General features: G+C 42.6%; 1 protein-coding gene across 1 annotated transcript in view; it reads left to right on the top strand.

The window, feature by feature from the left end:
• Nucleotides 1–22,564, top strand: part of LOC112264761 (ectonucleotide pyrophosphatase/phosphodiesterase family member 2) — a 34,400-nt gene that overhangs the window by 9,168 nt on the left and 2,668 nt on the right. Inside the window, exons 17-24 of the mRNA XM_024441567.2 lie at nucleotides 30–117; nucleotides 267–436; nucleotides 4,117–4,162; nucleotides 5,534–5,673; nucleotides 6,348–6,489; nucleotides 6,708–6,785; nucleotides 7,263–7,395; nucleotides 21,396–21,549. Of these exons, the coding sequence (XP_024297335.1) occupies nucleotides 30–117; nucleotides 267–436; nucleotides 4,117–4,162; nucleotides 5,534–5,673; nucleotides 6,348–6,489; nucleotides 6,708–6,785; nucleotides 7,263–7,395; nucleotides 21,396–21,549 (951 nt within the window). The remainder of the gene's footprint in view (nucleotides 1–29; nucleotides 118–266; nucleotides 437–4,116; nucleotides 4,163–5,533; nucleotides 5,674–6,347; nucleotides 6,490–6,707; nucleotides 6,786–7,262; nucleotides 7,396–21,395; nucleotides 21,550–22,564) is intronic.

Below are 22,564 nucleotides of genomic sequence, written 5' to 3'. Positions count from 1 at the left end.
ATTGTTTCCAATGTTTGTTCCCTGTATAGACAATCTTTTTGGGCTACGGACCAAGCTTTATGTTCCAGACAAAAGTGGCAGAATTTGAAAGTATTGAGTTGTACAATGTCATGTGCGGTACGATTTCTTTCTTTACTTAAGTGCTATTAAGAGCTTATTCCTTGGCACCAGATATTTACAATAAATATTTCATAACTAGGAAATTGAACGTTTCAGTGGAAACTTTGTTCCATACTAAATCAATCTCATATGCCCTTCTTTCTCAGACCTCCTGGGCTTGACCCCTGCCCCTAACAATGGAACCCATGGCAGTCTGAATGACATGCTGAAAGCCCCTCCTTTCACACCCACCATGCCAGAGGAAGTGACCCCTCCCACCAGCTCTGACACATCCTCTGCCACAACCTACGACCTGGGATGTAACTGTGACAATGAGGTCAGTGGGGAGGTCATGAGTGGGAACCAACTCAAAGAGTTTTATTGAGTAACAGGGTCGGGGTCCATTCCATTTTCAACCCCTAAGGTTGATGTCCGATGAATGCAAGTATAAATGGAGACTGTTTAGTGTCACTTAACCCTAATTGCTGCTGTAAGTGCTCTGGATAAGAGCGTCTGCTAAATGTAAATATAGGACAGACACTTCAGAACAAACTTTTTTGATTTTTGTAGGGGGGACGATCTGCTGTTCCATGTAGGGAATCTGTTATTCAATGTGTTTGTATTGGTCCCATGATTCATGAGCTGAAATAAAATATCCCAGAAATGTTCCATATACGCACAAAAAAAGTATTTATAAAAAATAAAATAAAAATCACACATTTGTTTACATCCATCTCAGTGAGCATTTCACCTTTGCCAAGATAATCCATCCACCTCACAGGTATGGCATATGAAGAAAGCTGATTAACTTCTTACGGCTAAAATCCCGTTAACGGGATCGATTTGACAACAGCCAGTGAAAGTACAGGGCGCCAAATTCAAACAACAGAAATCTCATAATTACAATTCCTCAAACATACAAGTATTATACACCATTTTAAAGATAAACTTGTTGTTAATCGCACCACAGTGTCCGATTCCAAAAAGGCTTTACGACGAAAGCATACCATGCAATTATGTTAGGTCAGCACCTAGTCACAGAAAAACACAGTCACAAAAAGCAGAAATAGAGATAAAATTAATCACTAACCTTTGATGATCTTTGTCAGATGACACTCATAGGACTTCATGTTACACAATACATGTATGTTTTGTTAGCTAAAGTTCATATATCCAAAAATCTCAGTTTACATTGGCACGTTATGTTCAGTAATGTTTTGCTTCCAAAACATCCGGTGATTTTGCAGAGAGCTACGTCAATTTACCGAAATACTCATCATGTAATGGCTCTCGTCAGAATGAGGATCGGACCAAAGGGCAGCTTGGTAATTGTTCATGATTTTTATTTATCAAAACAATCCCAAAGAAAAGTGAAAGACGAACAGTTCTGTAAAGCAAATAAACTATACAGAAAACAACTACCCACAAAACCCAAATGAAAAAGGACAACTTATATATGATCCACAATCAGAGACAACGATAGACAGCTGCCTCTGATTGGGAACCACACCAACATAGAAATAAAGAAACTATAATGCCCACCCTAGTCACACCCTGGCCTAACCAAAATAGAGAATAAAAACCTCTCTATGGCCAGGGCGTGACACATCATAAATGTTGATGAAAATACAAGTGTTATACATGGAATTAAAGATATACTTCTCCTTAATGCAACCGCTGTGTCAGATTTCAAAAAAGGTTTACGGAAAAAGCACACCATGCAATAAACTGAGTACAGCGCTCAGGGATCAAAACAAGCCATACAGATACCCGCCATGTTGTGGAGTCAACAGAAGTTAGAAATAGCATTATAAATATTCACTTACCTTTGATGATCTTCATCGGAATGCACTCCCAGTAATCCCAGTTCCACAATAAATGTTTGTTTTGTTCGATAAAGTCCATCATTTATGTCCAAATACCTCCTTTTTGTTTGCGCGTTTAGTTCACAAATCCAAATTCACGAGGTGCAGGCACTTAGTCCAGATGAAAAGTCAAAAAAGTTATATTACAGTTCGTAGAAACATGTCAAACGATGTATAGAATAAATCTTTAGGATGTTTTTAACATAAACCTTCAATAATGTTTCAACCAGACAATTCCTTTCTCTTTAGAAATGAAAAGGAACACAGCTCGCTCTCATGGCCACGCTCAGGACTTAGCTCATGGTATTCTGCCAGACCCCTTCGTCAAACAGCTCTTATTTGCTCCCCCTTCACAGTAGAAGCCTGAAACAAGGTTCTAAAGACTGTTGACATCTAGTGAAAGCCTTAGGAAGTGCAATCGGACCACATTTACACTGTATCTTGGATAGGCAAAGATTTGAAAACCTACAATCTTCCCACTTCCTGGTTGGATTTTTTCTCAGGTTTTTGCCTGCCATATGAGTTCTATTATACTCACAGACATCATTCAAACCGTTTTAGAAACTTCAGAGTGTTTCCTATCCGAATCTACTGATACTATGCATGCCTTAGCTTCTGGGCCTGAGTAGCAGGTAGTTTACTCTGGGCACCTTATTCATCCAAGCTACTCAGTACTGCCCTCCAGCCATAAGAAGTTAAACAACCTGATCATTACACAGGTGCACCTTGTGCTGAGGACAATGCCACAGATGTCTCAAGTTTTGAGGGAGCATGCAAATAGCATGCTGACTGCAGGAATGTCCACCAGAGCTGTTGCCAGAGAATTTAATGTTAATTTCTCTACCAACTGTAACGATGTACTCTGAGAGTCGGGAAGCAAGTTCAGGGAGTGAAGGCATTTAATAAATAAACGAACATGAACAAAACAAGAAACACGAACAGCGCACCGACATGAAACAGATACAGAAACAATAATACCTGGGGAAGGAACCAAAGGGAGTGACATAACTAGGGCAGGTAAGCGCTGGTGTGCGTGACGATGGTGACAGGTGTGCCTAATAATCAGCAGTCTGGTGACCTAGAGGCCAGAGGGGGAGTATACGTGACACCAAAGTCGTTTTAGAGAATTTGGCAGTACGTCCAACCAGCCTCACAACCACAGACCACTTGTAACCACGCCAGCCCAGGGCCTCCAAATCCAGTTTCTTCACCCTAGGGATCATCTGAGACCAGCCACATGGACAGCTGATGAACCTGTGGTTTTGCAAAACTGAAAAATGTCTGCACAAACTGTCAGAAACCGTCTCCGGGAAGCTCATCTGCGTCAAATGCTCTCCTTCGATGGCCACTGGCACGCTGGATAAGTGTGCTCTACACGGATGAATCCCGGTTTCAACTGTACCGGGCAGATGGCGTTGTGTGGGCGAGCGGTTTGCTGATGTCAACGTTGTGAACAGAGTGCCCCATGGTGGCAGTGGGGTTAAGGTAGGGGTAAGCTACGGACATAAGCTACGGGCATCCAACAAAATTGCATTTTATCGTTGGGAATTTGAAAGCACAGAGATCCTGAGGCCATTGTTGTGCCATTCATCCACCTCCATCACCTCATGTTTCAGCATGATAATGCGCGGCCTCGTGTTGCAAGGATCTGTACACAATTCCTGGAAGCTGAACATGTCCCAGTTCTTCCATACTTACCAGACATGTCATCCATTGAGCATGTTTGGGATGCTCTGGATCAATGTGTACGACAGCATTTTCAAGTTCACACCAATATCCAGCAACTTCACACAGCCATTGAAGAGGAGTGAGACAACATTCCACAGGCCACATTCAACAGCCTGATCCACTCTATGCGAAAGAGATGTGTTGTGCCGTTTGAGGCAAACGGTGGTTTTCTAATCCACGCCTCAACCTTTTTTTTAAGGTGTCTGTGACCAACAGATGCATATCTGTATTCCTAGTCATGTGAAATCCACAGATTTCATGAATTTATTTCAATTGACTGATTTCCTTATATGAACTGTAACTCAGTAAAATCTTTGAAATTGTTGCAGGTTGCATTTTTATTTTTGTTCAATGTATATAACACACAGGGAAATCACGCTTTTGACTGCACTGGGACTTTAAGGTCTCTGTTCCTCTGTTACAGAACAAAGTGGAGGAGAACAATCAGAGATTCAGCCCAGACGTAGATGGTAAGTGTCAATCTTTTTTTTCTTTTTTTTTTCGGTTACAGTTTATATAGTCTTTTTTTCTTTTTTTTGTACTTATTTTCCACTTACCTAGGGTGTTATGAAGTAATCCAAATCATTTAAACGTTTGTTTGCTGGTTATTTACCAACTTCCAGAATCTCCAGGCTAACAGTTTTTGAAAATGTGAAAGATTGTATCAGTTAGCGGTGCATTCAAAAGTATTACAACTGGCCTAGTCTCTCTTGACAAGGTATGACATGAAACGCCAAAAATGCTAATATTGGTAATATTGATCAGTGTTTTTTTAACACTAATGACCAGGTAAACCAAACAAAAGCATTGTTTGCTGTCTTACCTTGTCCATATACTGCTCATGGGGAAACTGTAATTTTGTAATTTGGCTGACTTTCCCAATTACTGAGTGACTAGGAGCTTAGCAACCATCTGACGTGTAACCTGTGGCACTGTGTGGCTTAGCAGCTTTGCTTCCTCACTCACACGTCTGCTACTGGGATTGTTCTTGTGTCCTCTGTATCCCAAACACTCTCAAATCCCCATAGCCAACTGCGCCACCATAATTCAAGCAATTCCATGCTGCTGGTGGTGGTATTTCAAGCTGAGTGAACTTTACCAACTCAACTCGGTTACACTCGCCCCTTTCAGTCCACAGCCTTTGAAATGAACGCACTGCAGATTCAGGGCACGGAGCCACTGTAACAGGCGGCATGCTACTTGCTTAAGAGCTTTGCTTCCTAGCTAACAAGTCAACTACTGAAGGGGATTGATCTTGCGTACTTTGTCTCGCAAATACACGTGACCGCCCTCTTGAAACACCTTAGCCAGCTGAGCCACCGAAAAGCAATTCAATGGCACAGGTGGTGGTATTTCAAGCTGAAGAGTGAGCTTTACCAACTCAACTCGGTTGCACCATGACAACGTGAATGTGGTTGGTCGAGAACCCGTAGTGCAGAGCGTTACACATTGTACACACTCCAGTTACTCCAGCCAGCTCCAATGCCTTATCCCCATGCTTTTGAATACACTAACTTATGCTAATGCTAATCCTAATGCTAATGCCCTAACTGATACAATTAGTTTCCACTAGCATTGCTACATCCCCCAAAAACACTAGCCAGGGGATTCTGGACCTTCTATTGAACCAGCTAAAGAACTTAGAACTTTGAATGAAACAACAACACTCAGGTAAGTCGAAAGATTAAAAATAAAAATAAACTATCCAGTTTGCAATATTTAGACAATATTAAAATACTATATAGTCACATAGCCTGCTGTAGAATTCAAAAACAAAATGACTGATTTTGAGCCAAGGTTAACTACTGCCCTACTTGCTTGATTAACTGGTATTTTCACAGACGCCACACACCTACCCTTCGGTCGACCAGCAGTTCTTTTCCAAACGACGTATAGCCTCCTCCTCCACAGTGACTTCATCAGTGGATACAGCCAGGAGCTCTCCATGCCCCTATGGACGTCATTCACAGTGCCCAAACAAGTAGGCTATTCATCACATGGAACACAACAAACTAGTAGTAGTAATTTAATGAGTCGATCCATATGATTTGAGAGCTTGTCCTCAGACCTGGGTCATGTTGAGTCGTTGATCAGTGGTTGCCGAACGGTTTTTGAATTGTGACCCACATAAGGCTTTTCTAGTTCTTCTTACCCACAGAATAGACACACAAAAAAAGATCATAGTCACAGCCCAGGCTTTGGTCAGGGACTGGCTATGACCTACCAGTCGGCCCAGAGCCACCATTTGGGAAGCATTAGGTCATACCTTTCCAAAGCTCTTTTGAAATGTTTCTGTTTACTTGAGTGGTTGCAAGGAGTAGCATGCGTGAAAACAATTAGTACTCCTGTTGGGAGATCGTAAATGTTATTTTGGTCTTTGACTCAACTGGTTAATTGCAGTTTGTATTAAAATGAGCATGGTTTTGTTTTATTGGGGGGAGAGAATCTGGATAGGTACTTGCGTAACACTAACCAAACAGAACACTATACAGACCCAGACACTATACAGCACACAAATACCAACTAATGACATGGCTCCAATCACATACAGCAACACTGTATTGGCTGTTTGTTAACACTGGCTGTTTGTGTACCGGTTCTCTCTCGTTTGGCGATTTCACTATGTGTTACCAATGACAACATATTCCCTTCCAGGAAGAAGCCATGCCCCTCCCTGAGCCTGAGCCAGTGATTGAGTGTGTGAGAGCAGACATGCGGGTCGCTCTAGAACACAGCCAGGCCTGCACCACCTACAGCCAGGACACTGATGGCTCCTATGGCTTCCTCTATCCACCAGGTGGGTTGCACACTTGCCTACTCTTGGTCATGTTCATTAAGGCACACTGAAGCAAAACAAGCATTTCTTATTGGAGTTCAGATAGTACCTCCTTTTTCAATCCGTTTTGTGCTTAATGAAGACGACCCTGGTTTTGTGGCGCTACATGGTGTGCAGGCTTTTGTTCCAGGCCTAAATGGGAGGTAAATGAAAGTCTATATTTGTATTTTCTATGCTAGAGCTGGCCATGTCTTCTGAATCAAAATATGATGCATCACTGATCACGAACACTGTTCCCATGTACCCTGCATTCAAAAGTGAGTATTCATTCATTTCTATCTACTTATATCAATTGTACACACACACACACATACAAAGAGAGCCTCAGTCTAGGCCAGTGAAGCCTGGTGTGGTGAAAGACTAGAAAAGGATGTGAAGGTCAGTTCCCTTGTCTGGGGACTTTTAGTGTGGGGCATGACTTTTACTTCCTCTTGAAGGAATTATAGCATCAAGATCAGACCAGCAGCCTTTGGCTTTTGAAATGCTTAGAAGGTGCCCTGTCATGATTCAAATGGCGCAATAACACATTAATAACTTGTATTCACAAAATGCTATACACAAATGCAGTATAGAGAGCATTTTCCAAGGTTGGCTATAAGCATTCATTTCAGTTCATGACCTAAAATGCATTCAGGCAACAAGTAATTTACACATAATGTTGTAGAACATTTGATTTGGTTCTTCAATTGTTGATTGTCTTATTCCCTTGTTCTCTTTTCCCTTCAACTCTGCAGAAGTATGGAGGTACCTCCAGGGGACTCTTCTCAAGCGCTACGCAGAGGAGAATAATGGCATAAACGTGGTCACCGGTCCCATCTTTGACAACAACTACGATGGCCTCCGGGACACCACAGTGAAAATCAAAGAGTAAGGACTCAGACACAACAATAGCGTTTGCTGGCCGAGAGTACTTAGCACATCTGAAGTAATTTGCGGACCGAGTGCGTTCCCGATTTTACGTCTACAGCGGGTAGTCCCTAAAACACAGCATGTTGAACGATCGGCAGATGACCGCTATATCCACATTTGGTGCGATGTGTGCAAGCTATAAGGGTGACAGGTAGTGACAATTTGTAATGGTGTTACATTGGATAAAAGTGGAGACTCAGAGCTAGAAATTGTATATTGTACACTGCAGTTTTTTATTTAACCTTTATTTAACTAGGCAAGTCAGTTAATAACAAATTCTTATTTACAATGATGGCCTACCAGGGAACAGTGGGTTAACTGCCTTTTTCAGGGGCAGAACAACATATTTTTACCTTGTCAGCTTGGGGATTCGATCCAGCAACCTTTCTGTTAGGATACCTGCCGTAGTTGAGGAACAATGGGAAAGTATTTCTGCTTGAAACTTGATAAACTTGTAACGCCACTTTTGAGAAAATGACACTTGAAAGTTTTGCTACACCTAATGGAGAGCTCTTCTTTGTCTACACCCATTCAGCATCGTTCACACCCTCTTAAGCCTTAGCCCCACCCATCTCTTTAAGGATTCACATGTGTGGCCATGTGCTAAACTAAGTGAGTAGTTTAGTAAACAACCAAATATTTTTAGATTAAAGTGGTAAAAGTAGTAGCCTACAATAAAGAAAAACTCCAGGTAAAATCACACTTTATCTAGGCCTTACATATATCCCAATCTGACTTTGGTGCAGGTCATGTTGTTCTTCAATTGTCACGATCATTTAGAGATGGATTGAACCAAGGTGCAGCGTGGTAGGCGAACATCTTACTTTGTTAAAATGAACAATGAAAAACAACAAAATACAAAACGAACGTAAAGTTCTGCAGGCTACACAGCAACTATACAAAATCAAGATCTCACAAACTAAAGGTGGAAAAAGGCTGCCTAAGTATGATCCCCAATCAGAGACAACGATAGACAGCTGCCTAAGAAAGAGAAAAACTAGACTGCCCACCCAAATCACACCCCAACCTAACCAAATAGAGAAATAAAAAGGCTCTCTAAGGTCAGGGCGTGACATCAATGGTAAACACACACTATATCAAATAAAATCAAAAGTTTATTTGTCACATGCACAGGATACAGAAGGTGTAAATAGTACAGTGAAATGGTTACTTACATATTTGCAATATCAAAAACAGAAAGTGTCCAGATTAAATGTTTTATACATTTTGTATAATTACTAGACGATGCTCACCCGACACACTTGTCTAAATTGATGGGTCATGTCAAGGAAATGCTATAACCACCCCCCGGCCACATCTAGCTAAGTGGAGGGGTCACTATTGTCTAGATATGTACACATGTTGATTAAATACAATAGATGGCCTTAATCACCCCTAGACACACCTGGCTAATTTGATGGATCATGTAATAATCTGGCAAAGTGGAGCCTTTTGTTTAGACATGGTGCTAGCTAGCTAGCCAAACAATGAATTGGCATAATCCCAATTCGTACTACTACCAATACAAACATTGTCATAGCTGTAGTATAAATCTGCAGGTAGCTAAAGCCAACAACTAGGTTCAATGTTAGCTAGCTAACATTAGGCTATAACTAGTAATGCAAATGGATTTCTGATTAGACTAATATTACTACACAGATGATACACGTAACGTTGGCTAGCGAGCCAGCAAGCTAACGTTCGCTAGCTAACGAACAGTACACTTTAACTTGCAAGGAAAATAACTTTCTGACAAAATTTGAAACGTATAATATCTGAAAATGTAGCTAGACTCTTACCCGTATAGATGGCTGAACGCTTCACAGCAGACTGGAACCATTTGAACTAAGTTTTTGTTTGTAGCTACATCTTGTTTGGCCAGCGTTGTGTCAAATCACTCCGGTTCATATTGACAGTGGCATGTATCAATAGCGCCTGCTAAAGTCAGTGCATCAATGTTGTTGAGAAAAGTAGCAAAACGTTTGTAGTTCTCGATGGCTAACGTTATATATTTCAAAATGACACTGTGGAGAGGACTATCAACACATACTGAACAGCTCACGTTATAGACAGAAGCATGCTACATGGCAGACCAATCCAAACTCATCTCCCGGCATGTGCAGCCCAACCATTATCTCTGCCAATCATGGCTAGCGGGAAGGTTCCTGTCTTTTTCCGTGGCTAGACCAACTAGGCTCGCAATTTAACACTTTTATTCATATTTACGTATAGAATACACGTTTGTTATTAAAGCACATGAAACGTTCTATGCTTCACGGAAACATGGCTAACTGGAGAGACGCTATCCGAAGCGGTGCAGCCAGCGGGTTTCTCCACGCATCGCGCCGACAGAAACAAACATCTTTCTGGTAAGAAGAGGGGCGGGGGCGTATGCCTCATGGCCAACGTGACATGGTGTGATGAAAGAAACATACAGGAACTCAAATCCTTCTGTTCACCTGATTTAGAATTCCTCACAATCAAATGTAGACCGCATTATCTACCAAGAGAATTCTCTTCGATTATAATCACAGCCTTATATATCCCCCCCAAGCAGACACATCGATGGCTCTGAACGAACTTTATTTAACTCTCTGCAAACTGGAAACGATTTATCCGGAGGCTGCATTCATTGTAGCTGGGGATTTTAACAAGGCTAATCTGAAAACAAGACTCCCTAAATTTTATCAGCATATCGATTGCGCAACCAGGGGTGGAAAGACCCTGGATCATTGTTACTCTAACTTCCGCGACGCATATAAGGCCCTGCCCCGCCCCCTTTCGGAAAAGCTGACCACGACTCCATTTTGTTGATCCCTGCCTACAGACAGAAACTAAAACAAGAGGCTCCCACGCTGAGGTCTGTCCAACGCTGGTCCGACCAAGCTGACTCCACACTCCAAGACTGCTTCCATCACGTGGACTGGGAGATGTTTCGTATTGCGTCAGACAACAACATTGACGAATACGCTGATTCGGTGTGCGAGTTCATTAGAACGTGCATTGAAGATGTCGTTCCCATAGCAACGATTAAAACATTCCCTAACCAGAAACCGTGGATTGATGGCAGCATTCGTGTGAAACTGAAGGCGCGAACCACTGCTTTAAATCAGGGCAAGGTGTCTGGTAACATGACTGAATACAAACAGTGCAGCTATTCCCTCCGCAAGGCTATCAAACAAGCTAAGCGCCAGTACAGAGACAAAGTAGAATCTCAATTCAACGGCTCAGACACAAGAAGCATGTGGCAGGGTCTACAGTCAATCACGGACTACAGGAAGAAACCCAGCGCAGTCACGGACCAGGATGTCTTGCTCCCAGGCAGACTAAATAACTTTTTTGCCCGCTTTGAGGACAATACAGTGCCACTGACACGGCCTGCAACGAAAACATGCGGTCTCTCCTTCACTGCAGCCGAAGTGAGTAAGACATTTAAACGTGTTAACCCTTGCAAGGCTGCAGGCCCAGACGGCATCCCCAGCCGCGCCCTCAGAGCATGCGCAGACCAGCTGGCCGGTGTGTTTACGGACATATTCAATCAATCCCTATACCAGTCTGCTGTTCCCACATGCCACCATTATTCCTGTTCCCAAGAAAGCTAAGGTAACTGAGCTAAACGACTACCGCCCCGTAGCACTCACATCCGTCATCATGAAGTGCTTTGAGAGACTAGTCAAAGACCATATCACCTCCACCCTACCTGACACCCTAGACCCACTCCAATTTGCTTACCGCCCAAATAGGTCCACAGACGATGCAATCTCAACCACACTGCACACTGCCCTAACCCATCTGGACAAGAGGAATACCTATGTGAGAATGCTGTTCATCGACTACAGCTCGGCATTCAACACCATAGTACCCTCCAAGCTCGTCATCAAGCTCGAGACCCTGGGTCTCGACCCCGCCCTGTGCAACTGGGTACTGGACTTCCTGACGGGCCGCCCCCAGGTGGTGAGGGTAGGCAACAACATCTCCTCCCCGCTGATCCTCAACACTGGGGCCCCACAAGGATGCGTTCTGAGCCCTCTCCTGTACTCCCTGTTCACCCACGACTGCGTGGCCACGCACGCCTCCAACTCAATCATCAAGTTTGCGGACGACACAACAGTGGTAGGCTTGATTACCAACAACGACGAGACGGCCTACAGGGAGGAGGTGAGGGCCCTCGGAGTGTGGTGTCAGGAAAATAACCTCACACTCAACGTCAACAAAACTAAGGAGATGATTGTGGACTTCAGGAAACAGCAGAGGGAACACCCCCCATCCACATCGATGGAACAGTAGTGGAGAGGGTAGCAAGTTTTAAGTTCCTCGGCATACACATCACAGACAAACTGAATTGGTCCACTCACACAGACAGCATCGTGAGGAAGGCGCAGCAGCGCCTCTTCAACCTCAGGATGCTGAAGAAATTCGGCTTGTCACCAAAAGCACTCACAAACTTCTACAGATACACAATCGAGAGCATCCTTGCGGGCTGTATCACCGCCTGGTATGGCAACTGCACCGCCCTCAACCGTAAGGCTCTCCAGAGGGTAGTGAGGTCTGCACAACGCATCACCGGGGGCAAACTACCTGCCCTCCAGGACACCTACACCACCCGATGCTACAGGAAGGCCATAAAGATCATCAAGGACATCAACCACCCGAGCCACTGCCTGTTCACCCCGCTGTCATCCAGAAGGCGAGGTCAGTACAGGTGCATCAAAGCTGGGACCGAGAGACTGAAAAACAGCTTCTATCTCAAGGCCATCAGACTGTTAAACAGCCACCACTACCATTGAGTGGCTACTGCCAACACACTGTCAATGACACTGACTCTACTCCAGCCACTTTAATAATGGGAATTGATGGGAAATGATGTAAATATATCACTAGCCACTTTAAACAATGCTACCTTATATAATGTTACTTACCCTACATTATTCATCTCATATGCATACGTAGATACTGTACTCTATATCATCGACTGCATCCTTATGTAATACATGTATCACTAGCCACTTTAACTATGCCACTGGTTTACATACTCATCTCATATGTATATACTGTACTCGATATCATCTACTGTATCTTGCCTATGCTGCTCTGTACCATCACTCATTCATATATCCTTATGTACATATTCTTTATCCCCTTACACTGTGTATAAGACAGTAGTTTTTTGGAATTGTTAGTTAGATTACTTGTTCGTTATTACTGCATTGTCGGAACTAGAAGCACAAGCATTTCGCTACACTCGCATTAACATCTGCTAACCATGTGTATGTGACAAATAAAATTTGATTTGATTTGATTTGATTTGAAAGTATACATGTTCCAGGCATTTCTGACCAAAAATGCATTTTGATTAAAAAAATACATGTTTCCATTCAAATGCCTCTCCTGTGAAGTGCGACATACGCCTAGTTTCCTGAAGCAAGTCTCATATCGCAGTATTATTTTGGGACGATATTATATCGATATTTGATTCCAAGTATCGATTTTGCTACTGTAGGTAGCGATAGGTAGAGCTAGCTGGCACTAGTCGGCTGTGCCTGCGCCAAAACTCCAGTATTTTTCCTCCTATAGTTTGTTCTCCTCTTTTTAAATAGTGAGCCCACATGTTTTCAGCCCTTTTAATTTCCTGACTGATCAAAACTTGTTTTCTCATGCTCTGTCTTTTCTCTCTAAAGCAGACATGGTGTTCAATATGTTCATAACATCAAATCGCAATAAAATCGCAGTATCAAATCCCGATACATATAGTATCTTGATAATCGCAAAACATATTTTATTGGCACCTAAGTGTCGTGATAATATAGCATCGTGAAGTCCCTAGCAATTCCCAGCCCTAGTGACAGGTCAAGATGATACCCTTTGTAAGATGTTACAAACAAAGGGGATCATGTTTTGTGTTATTCTATTTTTATGCTCAAATAGTTATGGCTGTTCAATTGGAGTGATCTGGATTCATTTGGATGTATTTCGTTTTTTTTACTGGCTGGTACATTTACCTATGATATCTCCTTTTACATAGTAGCGATGTGTGGGTAAAATCATTGGGGAAGCCAAGCCAGGCATATGTTATTTTTTACAACCTGTGTTGTAACAATTGCGTTGATTTCACTATAACCTGTTAGAAATTCATTTGTACAGCACCGTGATAGCCGATATAAGGCTGATAAACCATAGCCTACATCGTTTCACAGACAGTTCCAAAAGACAAGTGTCACACAGTGGCGTAATAAATTCAACCACATACATTTGTGTTTCATCACAGTTAAAACCCGGAGAGCAACTTCTGTCCTGTTTAAGTCCACAAAGATAATACTGCATGTAACAAGCAGTTACATGACCTACACAGCATGGTGAAATGAAAGTTAAAGTTAGCTGTAAAAGTTCATTTGACCATCGGTTTGCTCGAGTTATAATTACATCCTTATTAAAATGTTTCCGAAGCAGCAAGATTATAATAGCCTAATGGGAAATACAACTGCAATGCACTTCAACTTTGACATGTTGTAGGCTAACTTTAGGGAGAAGCCCCCCGGAATACTGATGTTAACTTGTGGTAACCCCAAGATGTGCATTAAAACAGACTCTGAGCAGTCTAAATATTGATTCAGGACCACGGAGAGTTACCGGAGAGTGCGGCCTCCGCTATCAGCACCTCAAGTTGGACAGTGCCTTTCTGGCGGAGGCAGCATCTCAACGAGCACATTCACACTCATCACAATAATATATGCGAGTTAGAATAAACCTGTGTAGAATATATTCCCACAGTCCAGACTAGATAAATAGTTAAGTATTACCATCTCGCGGCAAAGATGGAAGCAAACATGAAATAAACCGAGCTAAAATAATGATTAACATGGTACAGAAATTGTAAGCATATAGACATTGATCCTCTTACAGCAAAGATGAAAACACAAACCATTTAAAAAACAACATTTCATCAACATCAAGTATATGCCTAGTCTAATACAATGGCAATTTAAAAACACTGTAAACTATTTAGTCCAATCAATCCATGTGTGTGTGTGTGTGTGTGCAAAGAGAAGAACATGTTGACTCACCCTACTTGTTGACTCACCTTCCTCTCTTTCATGCTGGCAAAATGGTCAAGTACTCCGCTGGACTTAAGTTCATGCAACACACGTTTCCATTGACATTTTTGCAAAATGTGTGAGTCTCTCTTGTCCACAGCTATTGTTTAGGCAGGTTTGAATCATTTTCAGATAGGAAAATGGCCTTTCAAATGGCCTTTCAGCTGTACTTGTAACAAGGGATGGTGATCATCAGTTTCAGGAGCTTGCATACCCTCGGGTAAAGTGTTGGTCACGTCATTTTTCACGAGTGATTGCAGCAGCTCACCTGGTGGTTTGTGGAAGGCGGCATCAGCATAGACTACCTGCAGCAAATGTTTCAACCTCTGGTTGTCAAAGAAAGGGTATGTCTTGAACAGCTGTGTGAATACTCTTGTCAGGAAACCCCTCTTGCTTGGAGTCCTCGGGAAATGACCCATGATCAATAACACAGAAGAAGTCGAAGCTCTTCTTGTTAGCAAACCTCTGGGTCATGTGTAGTATAATTCCATAGAGTATTTCAAAGTACAGTCGTTTGGTATCTGTCCAGGAAGCCTGGGTCATTGTCAGCGTTGTCCCGGTGGTTGAGTCCCTGTTCATAGTCGTCCCAGCCACGGCTGCTTCTTTTGCGTCTTTCATCTTCCATTCAACAGTCTGATCAGTGTTGTCATATATATCCTTTGAAACTTTGCATCACTTCTAATGTCTTTCAATGCATTCAGTGTACTATCAACCCGTACACAAGAATGTCTTACATCAAGAGATTTGCTCTACAGGGCCTGCAACAGCGGTTCTGTGAGTCCAACAATTATGACAGCTTTGCACACTCTTGGCATTCTCTCAACCAGCTTCACCTGGAATGCTTTTCCAGCAGTCTTGAAGGAGTTCCCACATATGCTGAGCACTTGTTGGCTGCTTTTCCTTCTCTCTGCGGTCCTACTCATCCCAAACCATCTCAAGTGGGTTGAGGTCAGGTGATTTTGGAGGCCAGGTCATCTGATGCAGCACTCCATCACTCTCCTTCTTGGACAAATAGCCCTTACACAGCCTGGAGGTGTGTTGGGGCATTGCCCTGTTGAAAAACAAATGATAGTCCCACTAAGTGCAAACCAGATGGAATAGTGTATTGCTGCAGAATGCTGTGGTATCCATGCTGGTTAAGTGTGCCTTGAATTCTAAATACATCACTGACAGTGTCATCAGCACACCTCCTCCTCCATGCTTCACGGTGGGAACCACACAGGCAGAGATCATCCTTCACCTACTCAAAGTCTCCCAGAGACAAAGCGGTTGGAACCAAAAATCTCACATTTGCACTCATCAGACCAAAGGACAGATTTCCACCGGCCTAATGTCTATTGCTTTTGTTTCTTGGCTCAATCAAGTCTCTTCTTCTTATTGGTGTCTTTTAGTTGTGGTTTCTTTGCAGCAATTTGACCATGAAGGCCTGATTCACATAGTCTCCTCTGAACAGTTGATGTTGAGATGTCTGTTACTTGAACTCTGTGAAGCATTTATTTGGGCTGCAATCTGAGGTGCAGATAATTCTAATAAACGTATCCCCTGCAGCATCCTCTGAGTCTTCCTTTCCTGCAGCAGTCCACATGAGAGCCAGTTTCATCATAGTGCTTGATGGTTTTTGCGACTGCACTTGAAGAAACTTTAAAAACTTTAAAAGTTACTGATTGACTGACCTTCATGTCTTAACGTAATAATGGGCTGTCGTTTCTCTTTACTTATTTGAGCTGTTCTTGCCATAATATTGGCTTGGTCTTTTCCCAAATAGTGCTATCTTCTGCATACCAACCCTACCTTGTAACAACAAGGCACAACTTTTAATTCAAATGCATTCCATCTCATAATGTTGGTTGTGAAAATGCCAAGAGTGTGCAAAGCTGTCATCAAGGCTACTTTGAAGAATCTCAAATATAATATATATTATGAGTTGTTTAATAATTTTTTGTTACAACTTGATTCCATATGTGTTCTTTCATAGTTCTGATGTCTTCAATATTATTCTACAATGTAGAAAATAGTTTTTAAAAATATGAGCAGTTGTCCATGAGCAGTTGTCCAAACTTTTGACTGGTACTGTACCTGTAAATATGTTGCTTGTCCCACAGTGTTCAGTCATGGCAGTATCGAACTTGACAAGTTCCACAAAATGACCTTTGTTAAGGTTTGTTGCTGACTCGTCATGCCTCCTGAAGGCTTGCTCCTGCGGTCCCAGGTATATTACTGCGATTAACAGTTTCTTCAGAATGTTTCTGTTTTATTCACCTGTTCGATGTGCCTCTGGACACTGATCACTGCGGCCTGGTTGAGAGCCGTTTTGATCCGGACTCGACCAAAGAGCTTTAGTTTCAGGCTCGCCATAATGTGTTTTTTTAGATTTTCCATATCGGTCAAGGGACCTGCCCAGATTTGCAAGATCAGAAAAACCCGTGGTGGCCCAAGGGTTGTTGAGCAGCAAAACATTTTTTTTTTACTTAGCACTCTCAGTTAGCCAGTCGTATTGTAATTCTCAGTGTTGAAATATCAGGTCCCACCCCTTGCTCCTCTCCCCTGCGCAATATCCAATTTTGGAGTCGGCCTCCCATTCACCTTGATTTACAGTTGCTGCTCAAATGACAATTTTACAAAATCGTTTTGAACTATAAACTCTAGATCCCTATCTCCATCCATAGCTAGCTACTGCGGGACGCATTCCAGAAGCTGACTGACGTTTTGCTTTGTTGTGATTTGATTGGAATGAAGCCGAATCCAAACTGGCATCCCTTGACATTTTGTTTTGCTGCACCAAGACCATTCAGAGTTGAGCTCGCTTATTATTATATGATTTTTTTTATCAAGGGAAGCCAAACGCTAGCTGGCTTCCCTTGCTATTGAATTCAATCTTACAGAAGGCAACATCATGTTATACTATTTTTGACCAGACAGCATCAAATACATGGGCTACACAAAGGCTACTAAGATAGAGGGCGCTGTTTCCTCGCTTTGATGATTTCTCCATTGAGATATAGTTTCAGCCTTGCCACTTGCGAATTTAATGAAAATGATAAAACACAGAGAGACTTAAGTAATTATATGTATACTGTATATATATATATATATATTTATTATTGTTTTTATGGGGAAGCTTGGCTTCCCTTGACGTCCATGAATACACGCCACTGCTTTTACCTAAATAATGAGTGTCACAAGCATAACCACCAGGATAAATGTATGGGCTTGTCCTCCCAACTAGTGGAGGAATAGGTTGCTGAATATGGTACTGATGCCCATCCTTTTTATTAGCGATTGAAGTTCAGATAAATGGGGAAGTACTGTAATATAAATATGCATACACACATTTGGGGGTGATATTTCATAGATTATAGCATCTGAATTCTGGATTTTTCTGATTATAACCGCTTTATAACCGGACCAGGTCCGGTTCCTCTGGTCATGATTTTTTGGTTTTGTGTCTGCAGCTGTGCATGTTTCTGTGTGTGTGTGTGCCAAATCAAATTGTATTTGTCACATGCTTCGTAAACAACAGGTGTGAACAACAAGGCAGAGAGAAAAAAATTGAAATAATATAAAAATATTAACACGAGGAATAAATACACAATGAGTAACGATAACTTGGATATACAGTGCCTTGCGAAAGTATTCGGCCCCCTTGAACTTTGCGACCTTTTGCCACATTTCAGGCTTCAAACATAAAGATATAAAACTGTATTTTTTTGTGAAGAATCAACAATAAGTGGGACACAATCATGAAGTGGAACAACATTTATTGGATATTTCAAACTTTTTTAACAAATCAAAAACTGAAAAATTGGGCGTGCAAAATTGCCTTATCTTTTCAGCCTCCTGAGGGGTAAGAGGCATTGTTGTGCCCTCTTCATGGCTGTGTTGGTGTGTGGACCATAGTAATTCCTTAGTGATGTAGAGGGGACTAAACATGCACTGCTGAGGGGTTGTCGTGGAAATTTCCTGTATTACCAAATCATGAGAGAGCAAACCACACACAAGTCAGTTATATCATAAAGTCCATATTTAATTATATGAGCTTCACCATAGCCCTGTGACTCTCAGATCAATTCAGTGTCTATAAATTAATTATCTGAGAGTGCTTACAAAACAGTTCTTAGTATCATTTATAGCCAAGACACACCCATCTCAACTCACATGACGAATAACAGATCTTAGGAACATTACACAAAGAACCTTTTACTTGAAAGAGGAGTATCCCATAGCTAGATAGCATTAGCTATAAATTATTGTTCAGTTTGGTCTCCTAATCGAAGTTCTTATCTCGTTCTTGGTACCACTTAGGACCAAACATTACCTCATCCAATGGCATATATCCATTGTCAATTCTAGATACTCCCATCTCAAATACACCCCCTCCTGGACCAGCTCACCGAGACAGTGAGCCTCTTAGGTCATATACTAGATCAAGATAAGGGCAACCTCAGAGGGGACATGTAATAGTTAGACACATTCCCATAAGAAGACAAGCCCCTTTCTGGGCCCCTAGTGACTTAGCCCTAGCAGAGAAGGGATAACTGCAAACAGTATTATCCAAAAGAAGACATTCTAATGACATATCTCACATAAGCATTATTATGTAAATAAAACATCTTATTTATCAATGTTACCTAACTAATTCTGATTCAGCCACGACAGGGCCCACGTGTTGAGGTCAGTGTGTGTTGTTGCCTACCCTCACCACCTGGGAGCAGCCCTTCAGGAAGTCCAGGACCCAGTTGCTAAGGGAGGTGTTTAATCCCAGGGTCCTTAGTTTAGTGATGAGCTTGGAGGGCACAAGTGAGTTAAGAACAAATTCTTATTTTCAATGACAGCCTAGGAACAGTGGGTTAACTGCCTTGTTCAGGGGCAGAACAACAGATTTTTACCTTGTCAGCTCTGGGACTTGAGTCCCAGTCCAACACTCTAACCACTAGGCTACCTGCCGCCCATTCAACTATGCTGTTGAATTCTGAACACGTAGGTGTTCCTTTTGTCCAGGTGGGAAAGGGAAGTTACCATACCAAGTGTGCAATAGAGATTGCATCATCTGTGGATCTGTTGGGGTGGTATGATGGTAATCCAATCAAATCCAATTTTATTTGTCACATACACATGGTTAGCAGATGTTAATGCGAGTGTAGCGAAATGCTTGTGCTTCTAGTTCCGATACAGTAATACCCAACGAGTAATCTAACCTAACAATTCCACAACTACCTTATACACACAAGTGTAAAGGGATAAAGAATATGTACATAAAGATACATGAATGAATGATGGTACAGAACGGCATAGGCAAGATGCAGTAGATGGTATCGAGTACAGTATATACACATGAGATGAGTAATGTAGGGTATGTAAACATTATATTAAGTGACATTGTTTAAAGTGGCTAGTGATACATTTTTTACATCAATTTTCCATTATTAATGTGGCTGGAGTTGAGTCAGTATGTTGGCATCAGCCACTCAATGTTAGTGGTGGCTGTTTAACAGTCTGATGGCCTTGAGATAGAAGCTGTTTTTCAGTCTCTTGGTCCCTGCTTTGATGCATCTGTACTGACCTCACCTTCTGGATGATAGCGGGGTGAACAGGCAGTGGCTCGGGTGGTTGTTGTCCTTGATGATCTTTATGGCCTTCCTGTGACATCGGGTAGTGTAGGTGTCCTGGAGAGCAGGTAGTTTGCCCCCGGTGATGCGTTGTGCAGACCTCACTACCCTCTGGAGAGCCTTACGGTTGTGGGCGGAGCAGTTGCCGTACCAGGCGGTGATATAGCCCAACTGGATGCTCTCGAATGTGCATCTGTAAAAGTTTGTGAGTGCTTTTGGTGACAAAACGAATTTCTTCAGCCTCCTGAGGTTGAAGAGGCGCTGCTGCGCCTTCTTCACCACACTGTGTGGGTGGACCAATTCAGTTTGTCTGTGATGTGTACCCCGAGGAACTTAAAACTTACTACCCTCTCCACTACTGTCCCGTCGATGTGGATAGGGGGGTGCTCCCTCTGCTGTTTCCAGAAGTCCACGATCATCTCCTTTGTTTTGTTGACGTTGAGTGTGAGGTTATTTTCCTGACACCAGACTCCGAGAGCCCTCACCTCCTCCCTGTAGGCCGTCTCGTTGTTGTTGGTAATCAAGCCTACCTCTGTAGTGTTGTCCACAAACTTGTGGGTGAACAGGGAGTACAGGAGAGGGCTCAGAACGCACCCTTGTGGGGCCCCAGTGTTGAGGATCAGCGGGGTGGAGATATTGTTACCTACCCTCACCACCTGGGGGCGGCCCGTCAGGAAGTCCAGTACCCAGTTGCACAGGGTGGGGTCGAGACCCAGGGTCTTGAGCTTGATGACGAGTTTGGAGGGTACTATGGTGTTAAATGCTGAGCTGTAGTCGATGAACAGAATTCTCACATAGGTCTTCCTCTTGTCCAGATGGGTTAGGGCAGTGTGCGGTAAGCAAATTGGAGTGGGTCTAGGGTGTCAGGTAGGCTGGAGGTGATATGGTCCTTGACTAGTCTCTCAAAGCACTTCATGATGACGGAAGTGAGTGCTACGGTAGTCGTTTAGCTCAGTTACCTTAGCTTTCTTGGGAACAGGAACAATTGAAGCATGTGGGGACAGCAGACTGGGATAAGGATTGATTGATTATGTCCGTAAATACACCAGCCAGCTGGTCTGCGCATGCTCTGAGGACGTGGCTGGGGATGCCGTCTGGGCCTGCAGCCTTGCGAGGGTTAACGCGTTTTTAAATGTTTTACTCACGTCGGCTGCAGTGAAGGAGAGCCCACAGGTTGTTGTTTTTTTGGGAGGGGGTTGTTTGTGTGTGCGTGCGTGTCTGTATTTTCATTAAAGTGATCACTAATGACTGTCACCCCCAGGTACGCCGGAGTCTCAGCTCCGGTCCCCACCCACTACTACGTAGTGATCACCAACTGTCAGGATGTCAACCAGACGGCCGAGGCGTGTGACGGCCCCCTCAATGTCTTCTCCTTCCTGTTACCCCACCGCTCAGATAATGATGAGAGCTGCAAGGTAATTCTCTCACCACTTGGGGGCACTATGTCTATGACTAGCTCTCTGCTTGAAGAAGACTACATCAGAAATTGTCATTCACCGCAGATCAAGGATCAGGTTATCCTACTGCGAGCCCTTACCGTAACCATTAGATGGATGAAATAGTATCTGACCCTGTATGAGTGGTTATGTGTATCTTGGCTCCACCATTCTTCCCCATGGCTGGGACTCTCTATATTCAACCACAGTTGCTTTAATCACAGGATTCTATACAAATAGAATCCAACCTCCGAGTGCGTATTTATTTCATAGAACAATACCACATCATTGAAAAGCTATTTACTTAGAAATTACATGGCAACGGTTGGTATTTATGTGAACTATTTCAACTGACGTTATTCCCTTGACAAACTCTTGGCACCACGTGATACTTTCATGCTGATGAATTCTTAAGAAACTCACGGAAATGTCTAGCATGACATTCTAGAATCATTTCAAGGGAACAGTTAAATGGTGTAGGGGAAGTACTTTGTTGTTTCCACTGCACAGTCCTTGAGTCAACTCTGCATCTAATAACCTTTTCCACAGTTTCTTATGTTCAGACTTCCATTCATGGGACATCCCTTGCCCTACTGAATTATTGGAGTGACATTTAGAATGAATACAGATGACCATCTCTGTAGGCTACCTGTCACTCTTCTCACTAACCGTTTGCCACACAAACTCATAAAAGGCCAGATTCATGGCTGAGATATTCACACACAACTCTGACCTTCCCGTTAATGACTTAAACAATGTGCAGATTACACATTAAGTTTTAAACTGAATTTCTTTGAAGTTTGATTAGGATGTATTAAGCTTTGCGTTGTCAGCAGAAGATGGCATTGATTGCAGCCTTCTGTGTCAGTTCAAATTTCACAATACAGTGCCTTCAAAAAGTATTAAGACCCCTTGAATTTTTCCTCATTTTGTTATGTTACAGCCTTATTATCAAATTGATTTTTTTTAAAGTGTCCTCAGCAATGTACACATG

Source organism: Oncorhynchus tshawytscha, linkage group LG13, assembly GCF_018296145.1.
Source record: "Oncorhynchus tshawytscha isolate Ot180627B linkage group LG13, Otsh_v2.0, whole genome shotgun sequence".
Taxonomy (NCBI): domain Eukaryota; kingdom Metazoa; phylum Chordata; class Actinopteri; order Salmoniformes; family Salmonidae; genus Oncorhynchus; species Oncorhynchus tshawytscha.
Note: the sequence above shows the minus strand (reverse complement) of the source record. Positions and strands in the feature narration are given on the sequence as shown.